Source organism: Argiope bruennichi, chromosome 1 (assembly GCF_947563725.1).
Source record: "Argiope bruennichi chromosome 1, qqArgBrue1.1, whole genome shotgun sequence".
Classification (NCBI taxonomy): domain Eukaryota; kingdom Metazoa; phylum Arthropoda; class Arachnida; order Araneae; family Araneidae; genus Argiope; species Argiope bruennichi.
In genome coordinates, this window is record NC_079151.1 from 106,774,430 (window position 1) to 106,796,286 (window position 21,857).

The 21,857-nt window shown below is 28.6% G+C and overlaps 1 protein-coding gene across 2 annotated transcripts in view; it reads right to left on the reverse strand.

The window, feature by feature from the left end:
• Positions 1-881: 881 nt before the first annotated feature.
• The window catches only part of LOC129966790 (uncharacterized), a 65,644-nt gene continuing 44,668 nt past the window's right edge, over positions 882-21,857 (reverse strand). For both annotated transcript variants that reach the window (XM_056081357.1, XM_056081365.1), the window contains 13 exons: positions 20,379-20,545; positions 19,689-19,790; positions 18,499-18,629; positions 16,727-16,873; positions 15,044-15,138; positions 13,483-13,897; positions 11,665-11,829; positions 11,203-11,327; positions 7,678-7,940; positions 6,765-6,834; positions 5,554-5,756; positions 4,877-4,986; positions 882-3,590 (listed from right to left, as the gene is read on the reverse strand). In XM_056081357.1, coding sequence (XP_055937332.1) covers positions 3,402-3,590; positions 4,877-4,986; positions 5,554-5,756; positions 6,765-6,834; positions 7,678-7,940; positions 11,203-11,327; positions 11,665-11,829; positions 13,483-13,897; positions 15,044-15,138; positions 16,727-16,873; positions 18,499-18,629; positions 19,689-19,790; positions 20,379-20,545 — 2,182 coding nt within the window. In that variant the 3' untranslated portion in view covers positions 882-3,401. The remainder of the gene's footprint in view (positions 3,591-4,876; positions 4,987-5,553; positions 5,757-6,764; positions 6,835-7,677; positions 7,941-11,202; positions 11,328-11,664; positions 11,830-13,482; positions 13,898-15,043; positions 15,139-16,726; positions 16,874-18,498; positions 18,630-19,688; positions 19,791-20,378; positions 20,546-21,857) is intronic.

Below are 21,857 nucleotides of genomic sequence, written 5' to 3' on the forward strand. Positions count from 1 at the left end.
CATAATCGATATATTTAATATTTTGTTAGAGTAAAAAATATTCTAATTTGAAATATTAATACTCTTTTAAAAACCAATTTTGAATTATTATTTTTTTAAAAATTCTCAACTTAAGTAAACTTGAACAGTAATTATTATTATAATATATTTGAAGTTTTCAATGAAAATCCAAACTTTCTGATAATTTTGCGTTTAAATTTCTTTAATATTATTTGATTTTTGATTTTAAAAATATTTTTTTGTTTTTTATTGTATAAATAATTTGATGCTTAAAAGCGATTTTATTATTTTCAACTTAAAAATTTTTAATATGTTTCATAATTCATATTTCAAACAAAGAATCTAAAATTTAATTTACTCAAATTAATTTTCTAGATAGAACGTACTACATTTGAAACCATTTTTTAGCTAAATTAATGTATTAAATTATAATGAAAAGCTCACCGTAATTAAATTATAATGAAAAGAAATAATAATAATAAAATGGATATCAAAATTAAACGACTACAAAAATAAAATTTTTTAATGAAAAAAATTGATTTAAAAATCTCCTGGTGTACATTAAACATACGTAAATGAGATAATAACTTCATTTAAATTATAAAAATACAAAAAAAAATTATAAAAATATAACTTCGAATGATGCTCAAAAAAATCACAAAGAGACGACAAAATAACTGCCAAATGAAAACAGCAAAAAAACATTTATTTTAATATAATTTTATTTTTCTACAATGGAATGATGTTAAATACAAATGCTCATGAAATATTCAAAGATATCACATAAAATAAGTGAATGCTATAAAAACAATGTATAAATATATCATTCCAACATTATTCTTTAGAAAATATAATACTTTATTTAAAATCTTCTTTGATTTCTCTTTTAAGACACCAACTAACGTCATATAGCTTTTAAATATATTTTTAGTTCAAAATATAAATAACCAAGTGTAGAAATTATTTTTTTCTCATTTTTTTTAATGCATTTCAATTGAATCTTCATTTTTTTCGTGCATTTAAGCATCTATGCATGATAAAAATAATAGTTTTCAAGAAAACATTTTATAACATGAGGAGTTTCGGTTATTTTATGTAAGTTTTAGTGTGACAGATATTGATCTTATATTTTTTATTTTCTGGGTATAGCTTGGCTTTCAAGACTTGTTTAGTTTGACGTCAAAATTGCGTGATAATAAAATGAATCTAATTTGAGAAATCAGAAGACGGATGTGAATCAATGTTTGCTTGATTTGGTTGCATATTGCCCCTTCAGAACACACAACTGAAGGTATCTTTAGTTGTAAAAAGGAAGTTGTGCGTATATGCCTGTAATATCCAATCAATAACACTTACAGCCATGAAATTTAGCACACAAGTAACTGTAATGATAATTCAATGCAAGTCGAAGCTGAAATTTTAAAATTTAATGTAGAAAGATTTTTTATTTAAAATTTTACATATTTTCAGATGATTTTTCAGTGCATTTGCTTTTGGTATTATTTCTAATAATAATAATGCAAAATCAAAAGAACAAACAAGTGGCGTTCTGAAGAAATCTATATTGTACTTCTAATGTAAGTTACGAATTTTGAAATCATTTCAAAGGATTTAAGAATTAAATTTTTTAAAAAAATGTATCCAGCATGTATAGCATTTTATTTCCGTTTTGTTCTTTGCATTTTTTAAGTTCCTTATTTGAATATTTTTCTCTAATTTAAAATAAAAACAACCCAAATATGTAATCTCATGGCTTTCAATTAATTGTTTTTCTCAGGCACACAAAAATTTCCTTCACTGAAAAGCCGGCAAAGTTTTACTTCTTTACTGATTTGGCAAGGAGCCAAATTAGGAAATAAAGAATTGTGAAAATTATTTTCAACCAATGTGTATTCTAATGACAACGTTTAAAGAAAGCTTTCTAGTTTCATCCCCCCTCCCCTCTTACAACTATTTGTTTCGATTTTTATCATCTGTTCCGTACCAGCCAATATCATTTTCATAAAGAAAGATAAATATGCAAAATAAATACAGCTTTTCAACTTTGTTTTGCTTAAATATGTATATATCCCGATACAACGCTGGCAAACTAAATAAAAAATGAAGGCAATTAAAACCCACTTGAATGAAGGCAATTAAACCCCACAATTATGAGACCTTTTCTTTTAATATTTGATGTGTCTCATTAATACCAAAGATAGCTTTTTTAATTGATAAAACAATTGCATACTATCGATAAAATAATTGCATATTGCTGCAGTGATTAAATTTCGGATTACGGTATGTATCATTTGTATTGAAATTAGTGAATGAAGATTATAATTTTAATATCAAAATATTTATTTTTTTGACAAAATTCATAAAACAGTTATTTTATCGCAATTATTTTATTTTCAGTCATTTGAGCGTTTATTAGACAAGATTTCTAATTTTGTTCACATATTTGTTTGATGTAATTGTTTATTACAATTGTAGATATTTATTTATCCTAATAAGAATATATAAATTAAAAGATACGAATATTTTTAAGCTATCTATAGTCCCTTTTTTACTTCAGGGTTCGCCATTATTTCGATCAAATTTAAATTACTTAAAAACTGGCAAAATAGGAATACAAAATCTTATTGTTAAAGAAGTTTTTTTAGTAAAATTATTTTTAAGACTGATAATTAATCCAAGAGCATTTATTTTATAAATAAAAGGAGGAATTCAAGATTTACATTGCGAAATCCCACTAAAAATACAAAAAAAGATATGAAAATAAATTATATTCTAAAAAAATAACTTACGATTTCAAACTTTAAGAAGCATCTTAAAATAAAAATAAAAAAAAGGCTGGGATTAATAAATTTTTACGACATGCAGATCTGAAGATTGATTTTGCACATTCTTATTAAATATTTTAACCTCCAGAGTCAAAATACTGATTCATCAAAATACTAGATCCTCGTCACTAGTAATGACGATGTCACTATCTAATTACATTTTCTTTTGTTAATGAAACTCAATAATAATATATAAAATAACTTGGATGTATTGATACATTCTATTGTTCTCAAAACATGAACATGCGGAAAATAGATTTTTGGAAATAGCTGACTACCGCAGTCACTTTAAAATTTATATTTAATCCTATATTGTATATCTTTGTCATGATACTTGCTTGACACTTTGATAAAAAGCGAACATAAAAATTAATTTACTTTTTTTTGGTATGGATATGACATTTTTTTTTTTGGTATGGATATGACATTTACTGACGCCTTCTGTTCTATATTACCAAATCAAATCTCACTCCTTTTCGAAAGTGTATTTAAAGTTATAGAAGATGAAATGTTATTCATGTTTTCATTTTCAAATACCATTTCACATTTTTTGAACCCTTGGAGTTGGAAGCGTATTCATCCATTGAAGGAAATGTAGGACAGCTTGGCCTTGTAGGTCACTCGACTTAGCCTGCTTTGAACCGATCTGTGATTAAGTCCCCTGCTGGTCACCTCCGTGCCACCGGTTATATGAGAAATTTCAGGACTAGGAGCCGTTCTCACTAAATTCAACCAAAGGTCTCTTGTGCTCTTTTGGCGGAACACCTGAAAATAATAAGAAAGTTAAAATTTTACAGTGAATAAAATTGTTTATTGCTGAAGGGCCGAGATAAATAATCGTAGCAGAAATTGGCTTTCCATGAGTTTCCATCAAGATTTCAGAAGATGATTCAGCGTTTTTTTTTTCTTTTATTTTCTCATATACGGTGTATGCAAAAAGAAAATATCGTAGTCGTCAAAAAATTCGAAATGGAGATTTTGAGGAATCTATGCGTTTAAAACGCACCTGAATTCGAAAAAAACATTCTTTAAAATTATGACTTCTGTTTGTAAACAATATAACCCAAAAACGCTTTGAGCTACTAGAAGGATAAAATTTGGTATACGATCTTTACATCAGATTTGTAGGTTTATTAAATTTTAAACGACATTTATTTTGAGAAAGTCGATGTGTCTAGCTATTCAAATATAAGTTAACATAAAAACTGCAAAACGAAAGAGTTAGATGGGGAAGAATTTGGTTCCACGGATTTAACCTCGAAAATACCTACAGAATAGATACCAATCAAATATGGATTCATCTATCCCTCATCTATTGATCATCCGTTGGTCTGTAATTTCACAAACATGTAAAAGCGATAAATCAAACACGCAATGACTTAAATATATGGTATTCGATATGTAACTTTGTTACTACATTTTTACTACAAGTTACTACAAATTTTGATTTTAACCGGTTGGAAAAAAGTAATCCAAAATACACATTCGGTGTGCTGGTTATTGTATATTAACTGCATGCTTGGATTAATCGCCAAAAAATCATTAATAGTTGCATGCCAATAGGCTCTGTCGTTACTACTATTAGCCAGAAGCATGCCGTTAATAAAACACAAGCAACTTTATTAGAGAGCACTGGAAGGAGAAGCCACCCCTATTGGTAATCCCAGTGAAAGTGGTCTCCTTCAATGAAAATAATTGGACCAATCCAGATAAATGGAATTCGGATAATTGAAATTCCATTACAATTTTAGGATTATTGTTTTAAGAATTTCAACAACAAAAAGCATTGATAAATATACAAGATCACAATTATAGTGCAAAGATAAATATTATCTTTTTTGTGGGATGGGGTGGGGTGAGGAGGAATATAAAATTGTTGAATTTGCGAAAAAAGGGAAGGAACGAAAAGTGAAACTGCAAGGGCCCACAAGGGTAAAATCGATAAAATAGATAAGAAAGAAAAATGCATACATTTCAAAAGAATATATGAACCTCATAATTTTTTTCAAGCCTGAATAAAGACAAAAAAAATACAATATGGTAATACTTACAAAAAAGATAAAAATGAAAAATCCTTGCAATGTAGTCGTAATAGCAAATAAATACTGGAATATCAATTTAGCTCCCTCAACAGCTAGAAATCCAAATATCCATGTCAAACCTTTAAGAAACGGTAAAAATCAAATTAGAATTTAAAAACTTCTTCAATAAATTACCATCTTATGATGGTTTTTTATGACAATTTTTTGAATCAAATTTAGAAAGAAAAGAATAAAAAACTTTTTTAAAAAAAATGAAGATGATTCTTATTTTACGGATCTATGACAGAAGTATTAGAATACCGTTTTAAAAAATAAAGAATAATGTGTAAAACAGTCGCATTAACATCTTCATTAACAGGATGTTGAGAGCTGTTTTCAGACAAAAAATAATTATAAAGTACTTTTTATCTTTTAAGAATTGATTTTATTTTATACTATAAAAGATACTTTATCATAAAGTCAAATTTACAAGTGAGTGAAACTTTAGAAAGGTTTAGTCTAGAATTTTTAACAAAATTTTCGAAATTGGAAAAATTTTTTAAAAAAATTAGAAATCTGGAATATTATAGTTATAAATATATCCTTAATAATTCCAATTTATATTATATAATATCTAATTGTAGGAACTAAAAAAAATTACATAAAAATACGTGTCTAAAAATAAATCAAAAATCAATAATGTTTACCTAGTAATATTGAAACGCAAAATACAGCTTTCGCTCTGGCTATCGTCTCTTGTCTTTCATTCTGATTTGTTCTCAAGTACTTTGTTGATCTTCCACAAGTGTTAGAGTAGAGAATCAAAGCAAAAATGACAAAATTCAAAGCCAGCATTGATAATATGGGAGCAGCCACTGCTAAGTAGAATATATTGTCCGATAACCAGCAACTGCAATAATTAATGCAAGAAAATCAAACTCGGCAAAATATATTATAAATATTATTTAAATATTTTAGCCTTTTAAAAATTTTCTCAAGTACTTTTGTTGCAAAAAATGAATAATAATTAAAATTTTATTTGCCGTAAGGAAATAAATGAAAACCTTTTTCCCCATATTTGAGCACTTTTGAAAGCATTTTATTTACTTGTATTAAAGAAATGATAATTTGTTTAAAATATCCTATCTTGCATAGAAATAAGCTTGATTTTCAAAATCTTTTCACGATTTTGAAAAAAAAATTATATTATTTCTTTCATTTAATCCTCTCATTTTTAATTCTTTTTCACAAAAGAATTTCACCCATAATATACAATCTTTTAGCATCTTCCGATGAAATTTTCTAACTTTTTCAAGAGAAATATGCTAGTTTACTAAACAATTATTCTATTCAATCTTTTTTATTTAGAAATTAAATGTAAAGACTATCTATCAACTGTATCACAGTTCTAATATAAAATCTATACCGTTCTTAATAACTTCCTAAAATAGAAAAGTTAAAAAAATTCGATAAAATAAGCAATAAAACTCAAGGTACGGCGAAAAACGTCAAAGAGATATAACATAGAAACAAAAATATTATTAGATTAGAAAAATATGAATATATCAGAAGAATTTTTTTAAAAAAAAAATCCTTTTATTTGTTTTAAATATAGTAGTGAAAACATCTTGAGAAAATTGTAAAGTCTCCCTAAAATATCATGACTTTTTATATATAGTTTTATATTGATTTTGTATTAAACGAATCAAAATGTTTGCACAGTTTTATTAATGTAGTGAGGAAATAATAGTATTGTAAATTTTTGTAAGATAAGATCAATCCTCAAAGATTTTTTGGATACCTTATTTTATGTCTTTAAGATAATTTATAAGTATATATTATTATATTTTAATTGCATTCTACGTTAATCCAAAGCACTAATAAAAGGCACCATAAAAGAAAAAAACATCACACTCACTATTTATGCCTGCTATTATACAAATCGTAATTTATACTTAAAACTATTCCAACAATTGTGAGAGGTACTCCTGAAAAAGATAAATTATAGAACAGTTATAATATCTAATATTAAATGTCATCAAAGATAAAAGGTTATAAAATCTAATAATACATAAAAATAAAAAAATCCAAGTACCTAATTGTATTTTAGTTTATTAAAAAAATCCTTTTTATTGCATTACAAACTTTTTGTTGCATATTAATAAATATTTGCAGAGAATAATGCCATTTATGTGTCTTATTTTCATTAAGTTTTGAAATAAGGATTCATAATCTCATAAATTCCCAATTGCATATCAATAAATTTTAGAAACAGTTTTAAAAATATGCTATGAAACATTTAACATTTCCTTTGTCACTTAATATAAATCTTACAATTCTAAAGAAATTAGTTTGTAATTATAGCAAACTAATTTAAATTATAAAATGTTCACTTAAAAGCATTATCAATTGTTAAGTAGCTCCCATTTGAGAAAATTAACAGTGTTATTCATAAAAGATGAAGCCATGGCAGAAATTTTCAACACTTTGAACCAAGATTTTACTTAGCATCAGACAAAAATATTTGTGTGTTAACAGAATAAAATTATAAAAAAATTGGAACATATCACATGTTATCAACTTTCAAATTAAAATATAAAAATTTTTGGGTTTTGTTCCGCTCTTTACTCCAAATAACGGAAAAATAATAAATAAAATTAATACATATTTTTGAACTGGCTCCTCCGTTATATGAAACGACAAAGTAATACTCAGGTCAGTTTAAAAAAATGTTATATACGCGTAAATCTGATTTGTGATCATTGCCACAATAATAAAATTTTCATAAAACCTACACAAGTATTAAAAATCCAATGAATCGAAGTACATACCCCAAGCAAATATCATCGCTTTCTGAATCAAGCGAGGAATGTACGTTCCGATCACTTTCACCAGACTAAGGTACTGCATGAAAGCTTCCACGAGCATCCAGGTGAAAGAGGCGAGCATGAAGAAGTGCAGAAGGACAGCGACGGTCATGCATCCGTATCTCGATTCTGTTTTCTCGATGCCGATCAAGAAAATGAGGAGAAATGATATCAAGGCGAGTGACAGGTTAAATAACACTTTGTGCTTCACATCTTTCCTCCATTTTCTGTATAAACAAAGAAAGGAGTAAATACTGTGAAAATATAATGATTATATCTTTGTATCAGAATATTTTAAATCATTAAAAGTAATTGACATTGAATACAAATAATTATTTTATGTTTGAGATGCTTTTATGTATTGTAATGTCTTGATCTAGACGGATCAAATAACGAAGCAGAATGTCCAGACAATTCTTTATTTTACAGCCCTATATATACAAAAGAACAACTTTTTCTAATCTTGGTTAAATAAAGAGTTATTTATACCTGTGGTAGGAGACATAACAGTCGAAGTTGAAGGTTTATCTTGAAATTTAGTTCTCCATCAATACGGAGAAACACCACCACAGGGAACTACCAGATTGTTAGTCAACACCACCACTCCAGGGGTAGTTCTCGGACTCCGAACACGTGGGCGTAGTCCAACAGTCTCCTGCAATTCGTTTCTTCTCCTCTCTCTAAAAAAATCTCCGCACTTTATTTCGGCGACAATCTCCGTCTCTTAATTTACATTAGCCATTTGAGCTCTCTTTCGGCCAATCGGGGTTCTGCAATATGCTCCCTTAGCGGCGCCAGTGGGTCGTGGGAAGGTCCTTTTATTGATGCACCTTTCATAACTGACTATTCTGGAATACGGAGTTATCATAGTCCTTTCACAATGAGAAAGATTTAGCATCCAGATGTTTGGACACCCCTTTCTCTTTGAAGGTACTATCAATATCTCTTGGACGAGGAATTCCCACATGTGGTCTTTCACTGTAGTCGCTAATGAACAGATATGAGACCACCCAGGTGAAAAGATCCATCATCTGGCTATCTCGAGGAGTTTAGTAATTAACAGCGACGAACAGCTGGCTGTAAATGTCTTATCAGTACTGGGAAAAATTGGAATGTTACAGTATGTTTTATGCGGAATTAACTTACGTTCTGAAATGTTTATTATAAATAATCGCTAAATTATTTCTCCCATACACACATAATCCAATTTCAAAAGTTGCTTATTGTGGAAAAGTAAACTCCTGTTCATCTTTGTTTTGCCACTGTTTATTTTACATTTTCATATGATTACACATCTTAAAATGCACTGAAAAATTCATAAAGTTGAAATAAAAATACATTATCATTATCCAGCGAAATCTCTTGCACAGTTCAGTTGTATTAACGCCCCATTTTAAAACAATGCTAAGGCTATTTTTGAGACTGAGTTCGCTTTTTGAGACTCAGTTTGCAACTTTGAATGACAGTCAGATGACGAGAGTGATATCTGAGCTGGGGCCCCTCTGAAAGCATTCGCACCACACCGGGGGGAGGATTTGACCCGGCATATTTAACATGCACCAGATTTGCTTACACGACGGTTCTTCATTGGAATCGGATCTCGCACCTGAGACCCTCCAGTTCCGAAGCCGAGATCTTACAACCAGGCCATCGCAGGCCTGCAAAATATCTTCCTTTATCATTTAGTGAGATCTGAAAATCTCTTCAAATAGATATGGTGAAAAATGCTTTTACTTCTTGCAGAATGCGAAACTTCAATATGTTTGTAATGGAAAACTCCAACAAATATAATGTTAATTGCAAGACTGGCATAAAAAATAATCAGTGCTGTTCATTTCAATATCGAAACTAACATTTTCAAACGATTTCATTCCGCCAAGATGTGTTTGTTTCCAAAATTGTTTTAGGACTTTACAGGACTTCCGTCCCTTTAGGCGCATCTTCTCTCAACTTTACTTTATTTAAGCGAAAACGCCTTCTGGTGCATGCACAAAAGCTTGGAGGAATTCCATATTTGAGAATTAATAATAGAATTGATGCCACCCCTTCACTGTTTTTTATACTTCCACATTTGGCATGTTTTTATCTATTCTTGTAATATAATGAGTATGCATTTTTAAAATTACCTTTTGAAACAGGTTGATTTGGCCTAAAATGTAATTATTAATTTGCATTTTTGATATAAATTAATAATAAAATTCATGCATCTAGCATGTGTTATTTTTAAATTATTGCATTTACATACATGCGAATAGATATACAAACAGATAGTCACCCTAATACGAATTTGGCATTCAATGCACATTTACAAATATACTGATAAAGCCTTACGCAAATTTTCATCTTTATGAATCATATTCACAAATGGGCAAGTAGACATTATTTTAAATATTCTGTTTTCGAACTCGGAAAAGACTAAAAAGAGAAGGTCTAACATAGAAAAATATCCAGTCAAAATTTTCTTTACGATTACTATATTCTCTCTTTCTATATTTTGCACAGGGAAAAAAAAAGACTCTTCCCATAAGATTTATTGACAAAAACAGAAAATTTTTTAAATGATGTCGATGCAAAAATTTCAATAAATATCAATAGCAAGTGATTGCTCTTTTAAACTTACTGACACTATAAGGGAAGAAGGACAATTGTTTTTAAGAGATTCATTAGTCAGCTTTCATTTTCACCATTAACAACATAGGGTAACCATTAACTGACTATTCCGGCCCGCTCACAGGCACTCTAATAAAACTGAATGACCGGATCACCACAACAGCGCCATTGGCGGGAAGTGTAGTCCTAAGAGTCATCACCGGTCACGGCACAACCATTCCATAGGGAAATACGTCCCGTAATCAACGGAGGTATCCAATCCCCACCTCTTTCTTTACCCACCAGGGCGACGAGAACTAACCACCATACCGGAAATTTCTCATCCTCATTTTTGAGCGCCTCTCAGTGGGAGCTATTAACGACATATCAGAGAAGATATATTTCTGGAGAATATTGCTGGGGAGTTGGTCTTAATTCATGTAACACTAAAAGAAGAAACATAAAATTAATCCTCAAATACCTCCATCAAAACATGATAATGTTCGCTTGATTGCACAATCCACAACAAATTTTCTTACGAGAGTTCAGAACATGTTGTTTTTTATTTCTAGGAAATAATTTTTCTCAAGAAAAAGTGAAATGACAAAAATAAATAATTTTCTTACTTAATCCTTATGAAATATCAAATATTAAAATTCTTGAGTGACTCGAGCAAAGATCGGAAAATAGTTTATTGTTGCTTCATTTTTTTATTTTTTTATCTTTAGGTCTAACTGATTCATATTTAGGAATATTTAAACTATTATAAAAAATATGAATTTGGGGAATCGAATAAAGAGAGCTTAATAAAACAATTTAAATATAATGCCATAAATTTCAATCTTTTTTTAAAAATCAAATACAGGCTCTTAATCTTAGAAAAAACTTTCAATATCATACCTAAATGAGATGAATGTGACAATGATGACTCCCAAGCCAAATATTGACAGCGAACAACCAATATATGTTATGATACTCAGTGATGTCTGATGAACTTTCAGTATTTCAGTTCCAGGTTTCAGTTCCTGTAATGGAGGTATAAACTTAATTATTTATAGTTAGCAAAACAGAATTTTTGTAGAAGATACATAAAATCAAAATTAATGAGAATTTATTATTAAAGAAATAAAGGCAACATTTCTGAGATTGGAAAATCTCATTATGACTTTGAAATTAAAAGCAAATTGCAATAGATTAATTTTCGTGAGAATTAACAACAAAGCAGAAGTATGGCTACCATCTATTTCATATTTAGAAAACTATACATTTAGTAATATCATATTCTAAATATCATGAAGCAGTTATTTTATCGAGGATATAATTTTCATAAAAGTAAAAGGAATTTTAAAATAAAGAAATTACCAAGATGACAGCGAAGCTTGTAAGGTGGTTGCAGAAACAGCGCATATGTGTAGAGTCGACGTAGCTGGAATAGCAACCTTTATAAGACCAGCCGCCATAATTGTCATTCAAACGTTGGTCCCAAAATACGCATTGAAAAAATTCGGTTTTTTGCTTTTGAGAGATCTGGAAAAAAAGGAAAGTTGTGCGTAAAAGTCTCTTGTATCGAAAGTATCCCAACAAATTTTCCAAATTATGAATAGGTAATAGATATATTTCGTAATCATGTTGTCCATACGTTTTTTTAAAACAAAATAATGATTCTTTTTTTTATTAAATAATTGAATAATGTTGTGACTAAAACAAATATTTTTGAAAAATATGAAGACATTTTAAATTAATCTATCTTAATACAGGGGATTTTAAATTGAGTTGATGCATATTTCCAAAGCTAAAAACAAATATAATGTAGATTCTAGTCCATAACTTCAAATGCGTAAATTATGAGAATACAGGCATTTATTCTAATACTTTGAATTAAGCTAAAGGTATAAGCGTTGTATTAAAAAACTTCTTTCTTTCATAAATTTGTAAAACATTTTAATTAATAAGAAAAGAGACACCGACATTTCTGCAAATTTACTATAGCTTAATTAAAATTTATTTAACAATCAAACTTAAACAAAATCAAAAGCAATTTTGTTCCACTCAAAAACCTTCTGTCATTTGAAAACTTCGTTTACACAGTCTTTTAGCCAATTTCCAACTTTAATCTGCCTTCATATGATTATCGGCTTTGGATCTGTCCTTCGGTATCTTTATGACCTGGTGAAGTCATTCACCTACCTTATCCATCCCAAATAACTTCTCAATTTTCACCGAAAATATCCACACAGCTGTGCAAGTAACGAACTTTCATGCTCAATTACTGTTAAGCGGCTTGTTAACTAAATATACATAGTTTCCAGCTTTGTGGTTTCCCAGAAAATTCTTGACAACAAGTACAAATGAGGTATGCTTTTCTCCTTATCTCATCATGAAATAAAGATTGTTTACGGAGTACTTGATATGAGCATCAACAAAAATTATGACTTAAATGGGTTCATTTTTGTATTTATGGTCTGCATTTTTGACCTTCGTTTTCTTAATCTAGCGTTATAAGCAGCGATGGCAACATGATTCTGCCTTGAATGACTAAAGGTTTTTCGAATATCATCTTTTCTTCAATCATGTTTCTACTCTTTTCATATATAGTGGCTATCATTTGGCTCTGTTATCCCGCAGGCTCAAACACATCCTTTCAAATAGATTAAGGTAATCTTGACTAGTGTTAAGTCTGTACAAATTATCTATTGGTATTCCAGGAAGTTACCCATTCCAAAAACAAAGCTATAGTAACATATTTTTTCATCTACCACATGACTTCCTGTGAAAGAACAGAAACAAATAGTCTTTCTTTCTTCCATTTCTTATGATTATATGTGTGAGGATTAATTTGTTCGCTTAACTACAGTCTCAAAAAGTACAGTTGAGGGTGAAAAATTGTTTTCATATTTGAAAGCAACAACATTTTTAGTCAAATTCAATTAAGAATGTTCCAAAAACCAATGAAAAATTGTTGAGGCTTAATCAATTGTTTAGATGACCAGTTAAAAGCTAAATAATTATAATTCTTATAAAAATAGAATATTTGATACTTTTTGTAAAGAAAAATAATCAGAAGTAAAAACATATATTTAAAGAAAATTTAATGTATTTAAGCACATTTACTAAGAACTAAGATGCAATTCGAAGATATTCAGTACAATAATGTAACAGAATATTAAATGAAATCGTTACCTTTGGAACCTTAAAAAACAGTTCTAATGGAGGATCAACATCATAAACAGGTTCATGTCCAACCGAAACATCAATTACTGGACTGATGACTTCTATGTCCTTCAAAAAGTTGATATTTCTACGAATGATGATAGGAATGTTAGACAAATTGCTACTTTGCTTTTGTGCTAACAGATTATCTGGTAAAAGCACTGCAGCTTCGAAAGTTTCGAAATGGGAGTATGGATCTCGATCGCTGTCATTGAATAAAGTGGTAACATTGGAACCCCAGTTTTCCAAGACACCTCCTGTAGGAATGAGAGTTATATTGGAAGAGAACGGCATAACGCAAACAGCAATGTTATTCCCAGCTTCTTTGACAACTTGACCATCGGTTTGTAAGTTCGTTGCTATGTTTTCCATGGCAGAAGATATCCTGAAAGAAAAAAAGGATTAAAGAATTTTAATTAACAATTGATATAATATCTTACGTAGTATTTACATTTAGTGCAACGTTTTTGAATAGAAAAAATGGGTTATTGTTTCATTTTCGGTTATTATAATGCGATGGACAAACACCATTATTTATGAAAACAACTTTCAAGTTTCCAATTCATAATTGTGAGTTTACTAAGAGCGTGATCTATGAAAATATGGATGGCCATTTCAATCCTTTAACATATAGTATTGAATTTTTTTTTCATAAATATTTTCCTAACATTCCTGGTGATATATTTATTTGCAAATTTAAAAAATGTAACGTAACACATAATTTAAATAATATTAATTAGATGTATTATAATAAAAATTATAGCATATATTATATTGGTTTCACTTTAATAAAGCTAACGAATAAATATATTCTTTAGTAAATCAAAGTAATATTAAATAAATTAAAAGCAATTTAAAAGATAATGAAAAGAATCAGAAGCCTTATTAAAATTTTGATGTAACAACTAGAAATACATTATTCAAGAAACAAATAAATTCAGATAGGAAAATATATTTTCATAAACTTAAGGGCAATATGAATATGATATGAAGAAGATATATGATAGATATATATATGAAGTGGCGTGGCACATTTTATCATAAATGGAAATATAATATGCTAAGTATTTATGCAACATAATTATATAAATCGATATTATAATCATTATAATTAATTTTAAAATTATATTAGCACAGAGTGAAAGTTATATAAACATTTAGATATCTTAGTACAATAAAATGTCGAAAAGATTTTGATTTGTGGGACTATATTTTGTAACTCCTGGATCTTTACATTTTTGTAAAGGATCTTTACATTTTGTAACATTCTTTATTAGGTGCCTTCGAAATATTTTTTATATAAATTATAAGAATCAATGTTAGCTTTAGCGTAATGGGAAATAAGCGATTGAAAGATTGGTAAAGTGTAAAAATAGTTTATGAAGCTATATGATTTACTGAAATTTAAAAAGAAGGCTAAATATAAAATGACATTAAATGGTTCATATAAACTTTTATCGATTACATATTACTTTGTTTTTGATTTTGAGAATTGAATTCTTAGGGAAAAAAAGAAATGTTTGTTACCTACCTACTGGAAGTATTTGATAAAGTAATTCTTCTATCTGATGCTGAAATCTTTGCACTTATGACATTGTCTATGGTATTCACGACAGATCTAAGAACCTATAAAGCAAAACAAATTCAATATAATATAGGAAGAAGTATATAATGAAACTTTGTATCCAGAATAATTCTAAAATCTTTGGCAAGAATAAATAAATACCCTGCCCCCAAAAAGAAATGATTTTTTAATAGATATATGTACTACGATGCGAGTAAGAAATGATTGAAAACATAAATAGCAAGTAAATAAGAGCAAAACAAACATCTTTATAATTCAACTTTTTATAAGTGCTCAAAATTGTGAAAACCAATAATAATATAATCTATAATTGGTAACGGTGATATAAAGACTGGTGTATACTTATAAAAATCACAGCATTTCGACGCAATGCACATTTTTAGCAATAACTTAAGTCTGACCATTAGATTTTGGTCGAACTCAATTATACTTTCATACTCAAATCTCTTAAAGTTCCCACAGAAGATAAAATCCGAGCACGTAAAATCTGATGAGCATGGTGGTGTTGTGAAAGCTTATAAGCCAGTTAACAGCTACGCTACTCGAGCAATTGCTTTTGTATTATGGTCATGTTACTTGACTGCGAACCACAAGGTCCCAGGTTCTATCCTCGCTCATCGCAATCTACCACATTGGTGACCTCGGACGATGAACCTTTAACCTTCGTACAGCTGTTGTGGCGCCATCTATCAGCAACGCAAAGTCGTCAGACTTACTTGACGCAGCAACAGCATCAGCAACCTATCACCCACACACGCTCGCCATAACGCTTGGTGCTACTCAAATGAGTACAGGAGCATTAGAATCAACAGCTAAATACATCATCGCTCAACAGCCATATCGTTCTTCTCACCTCCGACTCATTGGAGGGAGAGTCTGTGGTGAAAGCTTATAAGCCAGTTAACAGCTACGCTACTCGAGCAATTGCTTTTGTATCATGGTCATGTTACTGGACTATGAACTACAAGGTCCCAGGTTCTATCCTCGCTCTTCGCAATGCGCCACAGTGGCTACAGAAATGCATCACATTCGATCGAGTGAAGGATATAACTAGCGCCGATGAAATCTTTTAACGTTACTGTTGAAAGCAATTTATTATGTACTTATCCATGAAATAAACTGATTCTTCATTTTTTGGAACAATATTCAAGTCCTAATTTCTGGAGAAAGATAGCAAAAAAAAAACACTTGCAAGGTATCTCATAAGCATGCGAACACTTAACCGAATAGAAAGAATACAGATTCTACTAAGCATCTGCCTTCTAAGCAATCTCAAATTTTAATCGATAACCTATCTGCTAGGTATGTAAGCTGGTGTTAGTGGATTATGATGTACAAATAAATAAGAATTATGGTTGTTAAGTAAACATGACTTTTTTAAAAAGTAGCATCACCAGTGATTGTCTCCAGACGTCGTTAACAAATTCGTTTTTCAGTAGTTCTCATTTCTACTCCTTTCCCCATCTGCCTTTTAAATCAAGAAGGCACACTTTCGATAAACAACATATTAAGAATAAAGTTTCAATATTCAAGCAATTATAAATGTATGAAGATAGAGAATAAATTTCCCAAAACTTTGACTGATGTTATTATTTTAAATCAGCCACTTAATCTTTGGAAATGACTCACTTGAGGTTTAATATCAGGAATGTTCTCCATGTTTCTTAGAATTTGTGCCACATACTGAACATCCATTGACTTTAGATCCTTCGAGGTTGCCGTAAGGATTTCCATATCAAGAGATGAATTCAAAATGTTGTCCGAAGTTATGTTTGTCTAAAAAAATGATCATTAAATATACATCTTAAATAAAAGCATGGAATAATTGTAAAGTAAAATAAGTTTAAGCACCTAAAACAAGATATTATATGCATTATCTTAGTTCCGTTATTTTAGAAGATTTAAATCAAATAAAGTAAAGTTATTTCATATCCTGAAACTATTATCTTTGATTAATTAACATTCTTAATTAACTAATTAACTTTCATAAAGATTTTATGTTTAAGATTTAAATAGAAATATTAATTTTAAATATTAATAAATTTATTTTAGGTATAAACTTTTTACAAGTTTGTCTATAAATTTTTTTTCGAAATATTAATTTTTATTATAGAAGAAAGTATACATTTATTTTATTGTGCATTTGCTTTAGTATTTAAAAAGGCAGAAGCATTCATTTTTAACCATTTCAGAATTTTATTAATTACCATTCATTTTTCAAATTTTGGGCATGAAATTGGGTTTATTTTCCTTAAAAATCAAGTCGAAGAAAGTGAACTTAAAATTAAACTCCAGATGTTTTATTATTTCAAAGAGAGGAATGAACATATTTTATGATGAAATGAAATATTATAGTTCATTGGAAAAAGGCAAGTAGGGGAGCGCTTTAATATAAGGTAATTTCGTTCTAAATGAAGTGGTAATGAAAACTTTACACATCTACAGGGTGTCTCAAAAAATGAAATGTTTTTATTTCCATAAATATTACATCGAACAGACATATACTTCCATTTTCATTAAATGAGGCAGAATTTCTATGAAGAAACTTTGGTTTCTGTGGAGGTTAGTAGTAAAAAGTTAGAAATTAAATTTTTATACGTTCTGCATAGCATAAAAAAAGTTTTAGATGTCAATTGGTAAAATGATAGTCTTACATTATATAAATATTCACATTTCTATTCACAAAATTTGTAGAAATAAATTTATTTTTAATTTTAGAGGGACTAATCACACATTAAGATAAAAACATTTATTTCAGAAATTAAAATTATTCAAAAAAGAAAAACCCTCATACTTAAATATTTTTTTTAATAAAATATCATTCAATCATCATGAGTTCAAAGAAGTTTATTGATCATGCATAATGTTGTCCACTTTGGTTATTCAATAATTGCGACATCACTTTATATAAAAGTAAAGAGAAACTTGATAAACTGAACATTTAAGATATCTCAGTGAAGTGCTGAAATACTGGTCAAATTTTTATACTTGTCTAGTAGCTAATAGAATGAGATATTTCAGTAACAAGGAACGAATAGATATACGGACGATTTATGTTGTATGTATCGTAATGAGGCCAAATTATATATTTGTTTTACTACGAATCTTCCTCATATAAAAATGCAATACATTTGTATTGTCAAAGTAAAGAAATGATAGTTCAAATGTCTCATATCGTTCACCCTTCCTGGTTTACTAGTGACAAATCTAACTGTACGTATCTGTTTAATAAATTCAGGTTATAATTTTTTTTAATATTTTCATCTAATTATTGAGTAAATTTTTTAACAGTATCTAAATAATGAAGTGTGAGAAAACGGAAATATTAGAATGTTTGCGCTAAGATTCCAAATACTCAAGTATAAAAGTAATTATTTATTCATTTCAAACCGACAACTTACTCGAGCTAACTTTTGAAGATTCAAGGTTAGATCAGAATGAACAACAACACTACAGTCTTTTTCCACTGGACTCCAAAATGCCCCAACATCAAAATCTCCTAAACATTTCCGTTCTAAAGCATCACCGTCGGCTAAGAAAAAAAGATAATTTATAATTTTAAAATAAATTCAGAATCTGATGCTTTTTTTAGATTTGATACAAATTTATTAGAATATTTTTTAAATATTCTAATAAATATTTAAAAGAATATTAATATTCTACGCTGGAATATTCTTAATATTCCAGCGAATATTAAGAATGGTGATTTGAAATTTAAAGAATATATGAGATCATTTTGGATACATTTGAGTGCATGGTTTTCCAAATTAAATGGAAATGCAAATTTAATTCCCCTGAAATTACCACAAAAAAATCTCTAGGCCCCAAAGTTGCAGAGCCTCTAAGCAATACTTTGCATATAACATAATCCCTTCCTGATAATGGAAACATATTTTCTGCAGTTGAAAAGAGCTCAAAATATATTTAGTAATGTTATACAAAGAGCAAATCTTTTTGAATTATAAATAAAGCGTCATTAAAGTCTTCATTAATTCCCTTTCGACACAAAATTTAATAACCTTTAGTGATAGTGGTAATTTTATCAAGTCTCTATGATATTTATCTTTAAGAAGTTATTCTACACGACTAAGTTAAAAAAAGAGTTTATTCGCATATCAAAATACCTAGAAAAATTTACATATACGCAAATTGTGAAATTGCATAATTCGAACATTTTGACATGAAAAAATGAAATCTTACCGCATTTCACTGACATAATTAAACGAATTTCAATTTTTATATCTTACAATAATAATCACGAAAATTATTCAAAATATTTTTTAAAACTCACGATATGCTAATATTTGCATAAAACACGAAAGGTCATATTGTTTAATTTGAGCTGATATGCTATAAATGATAATATGCAAGGTACCAGAAGTCTTTAGAGTAAAATTTTGTTAATAAATAACTGAGATTCTTAATATTTTTCTTTTAAATGTTCTACACTTCTGTACATACTTTTAATGTCTAATGCTAATATAATAAATTTAATTATATTAAAAAGGATAGATGATAAATGCAGAAAAAATTACTATAGGAAATGCCATGATTAACAAAAGCAATTCTATAATATATTCTCTTTATTTACCTGTGACGCAAATTTCTTCTGGTAAGGCACTTTGTCCTATAGGAGTCTCAGGCCAGTTGAGGATGCATTTGTTGTGATAAGATTTTTCTCTTAAACATTTAGCTGATAAATAAACAATTTTTTTTTCATTTGAAATTGAATATAAATAGGCAATATAAGGTAATTTAAATATTAGTAAAAACCTTCATTATTTAAAATTTAATTTTCCTACAAAATTTTACATAATATTGTAATTAATAAATTAGAACTTACTTGCATAATTGCAACAAATAAAAAAATGTAAAACAAATTTGAGGTAACGATTTATTTTTAAGATGAACTGAAAAACAAATGAACTTGTTTAAATCAAATTATTAACACGAGAGCTAATTCCTTTTAAAGGATTCTTTCAACAATTTATGAATACAAAAAGAATAGACATGTGCTGAATGAATAGAGTCATGAGTAGCAATGGAAAGGTCAGATAATGATTGTATGTGTAGTTGTACTAAATAGAAGTGTACCGCAATAAATATGCACTGGAACATAAATATTTAAAGGTTACATTTTACTTTACAGGATGTATGCATGCTTTATTTATCTCCTAGATCCTCCGGGCAACATTCCCTATCATATATTCTTATGGGTTTGTCGTTTCTTTTTGTGTTTTCTATCTTTCTTAACAATTTGAACACATATAATATTTCTTACTTGTACTCCTTATGGATATGTCTTCCTTATTCACTTGAAGTTGTTCCAGCAATTCTAACAGGACATCATTTCCATATGTGAAACTATTTTCAATAATTTTTCTTATTTCATTCGCACCTCCCAACTCTTCCGAAAAGTAGATGTGATCGTAATAATGCAGTTCAGAACTATAAGATAAAACTAGCATTAAATATTTGAACAAAATATAGTAAAAATGATAAGAAGAATATGACATAAATTGTGAAATGTGAAGAAAAAAGTTACGATGAAAAAATACAAAATACAGGAGAAGTTAACTTTCTGTTCATTTAAAATACGTGCTGTGAATGCTATTGTATTAAGAGATCTTTTTTTTAAAACTATTTTGTATTTATATTTTTTTCCATCAGATTGTAAGACATTTACTTAGATAACTCGCCTTCTACAATGTCGCAAACCTAATGAAATGTACATTTTTTAAAAAATAATTTTTAAAATTTAGTGGCACTATGAGAATTTTAAGGATTATAGAATCCTCTTGATTCGAGTCATTGGGCCAAAAAGAAAAGAAAGAAGACAAAAACTGGATTTATCTTATACTTTTCTGCAAAGTTAAAAAAAAATACGAAAATTTGGTAGCCACTTGTGAGTTTTTAATAGCAAGCTATAATCTTCTGTGTGAACCATTTTGTTTCTACTTTAATATCCGCGTTTTTTATATGCATCATACAAATGTTCTTGAAAATTATTTTGCAAAATCTTTAAAATTCCACACAAATATTTCCAAAAAAAAAAAAAAAATACTACAATTTTATCTCAATATATTACTGCGTTAACGATACTCTAATAAACATGAATTTCTTATCATATATATTTTTGATTATCACGTACTACATTATGCAACAAACGATTCCTCAAGCATTATTTTTCTATGATTCTACCACATTGTACAACAAACGATTAATCAAATAATAGTTTTCTATGGGTTTTTTTTTTTTTTTACAGTTTATAAGTTATATTCTCGTTTTTAAAAAGGGAAAATATACTTCAAATACTATTTTTTTAAAATGACTCATTAGGATTTCATCCAATGAATTTTTTTTTTGACATCTATTAATTCGAAAAAAAATATTATGGCATCCTCCTGTATATTTTCTGATATATATAAAAGTGTTTATGTTTCTTTTGGAGATGTATACTAAGATTTCTCTTTTCAAAAAGTTAGATTTATGTCTAAAGTAATAAGACTTTTAAAAACAAGATAGCTAAAACCTCGTTTGAAGCATGATTTCTTTTAAATCATTATGATCACTCAGCTTATTAATAAAAGTAAAAAAGGTTTTATCTATACTTATAATAAAGTTCAATGTGTGTGTGTGTGTGTGTGTGTGTGTGTGTGTGTGTGTGTGTGTGTGTTGGCGCTCTACAGGCCAGGTCATTTGACATACAGCTATCAAATTTGGTACATGTATACCTTAGAGGTCGGGAATGTGCACCTGG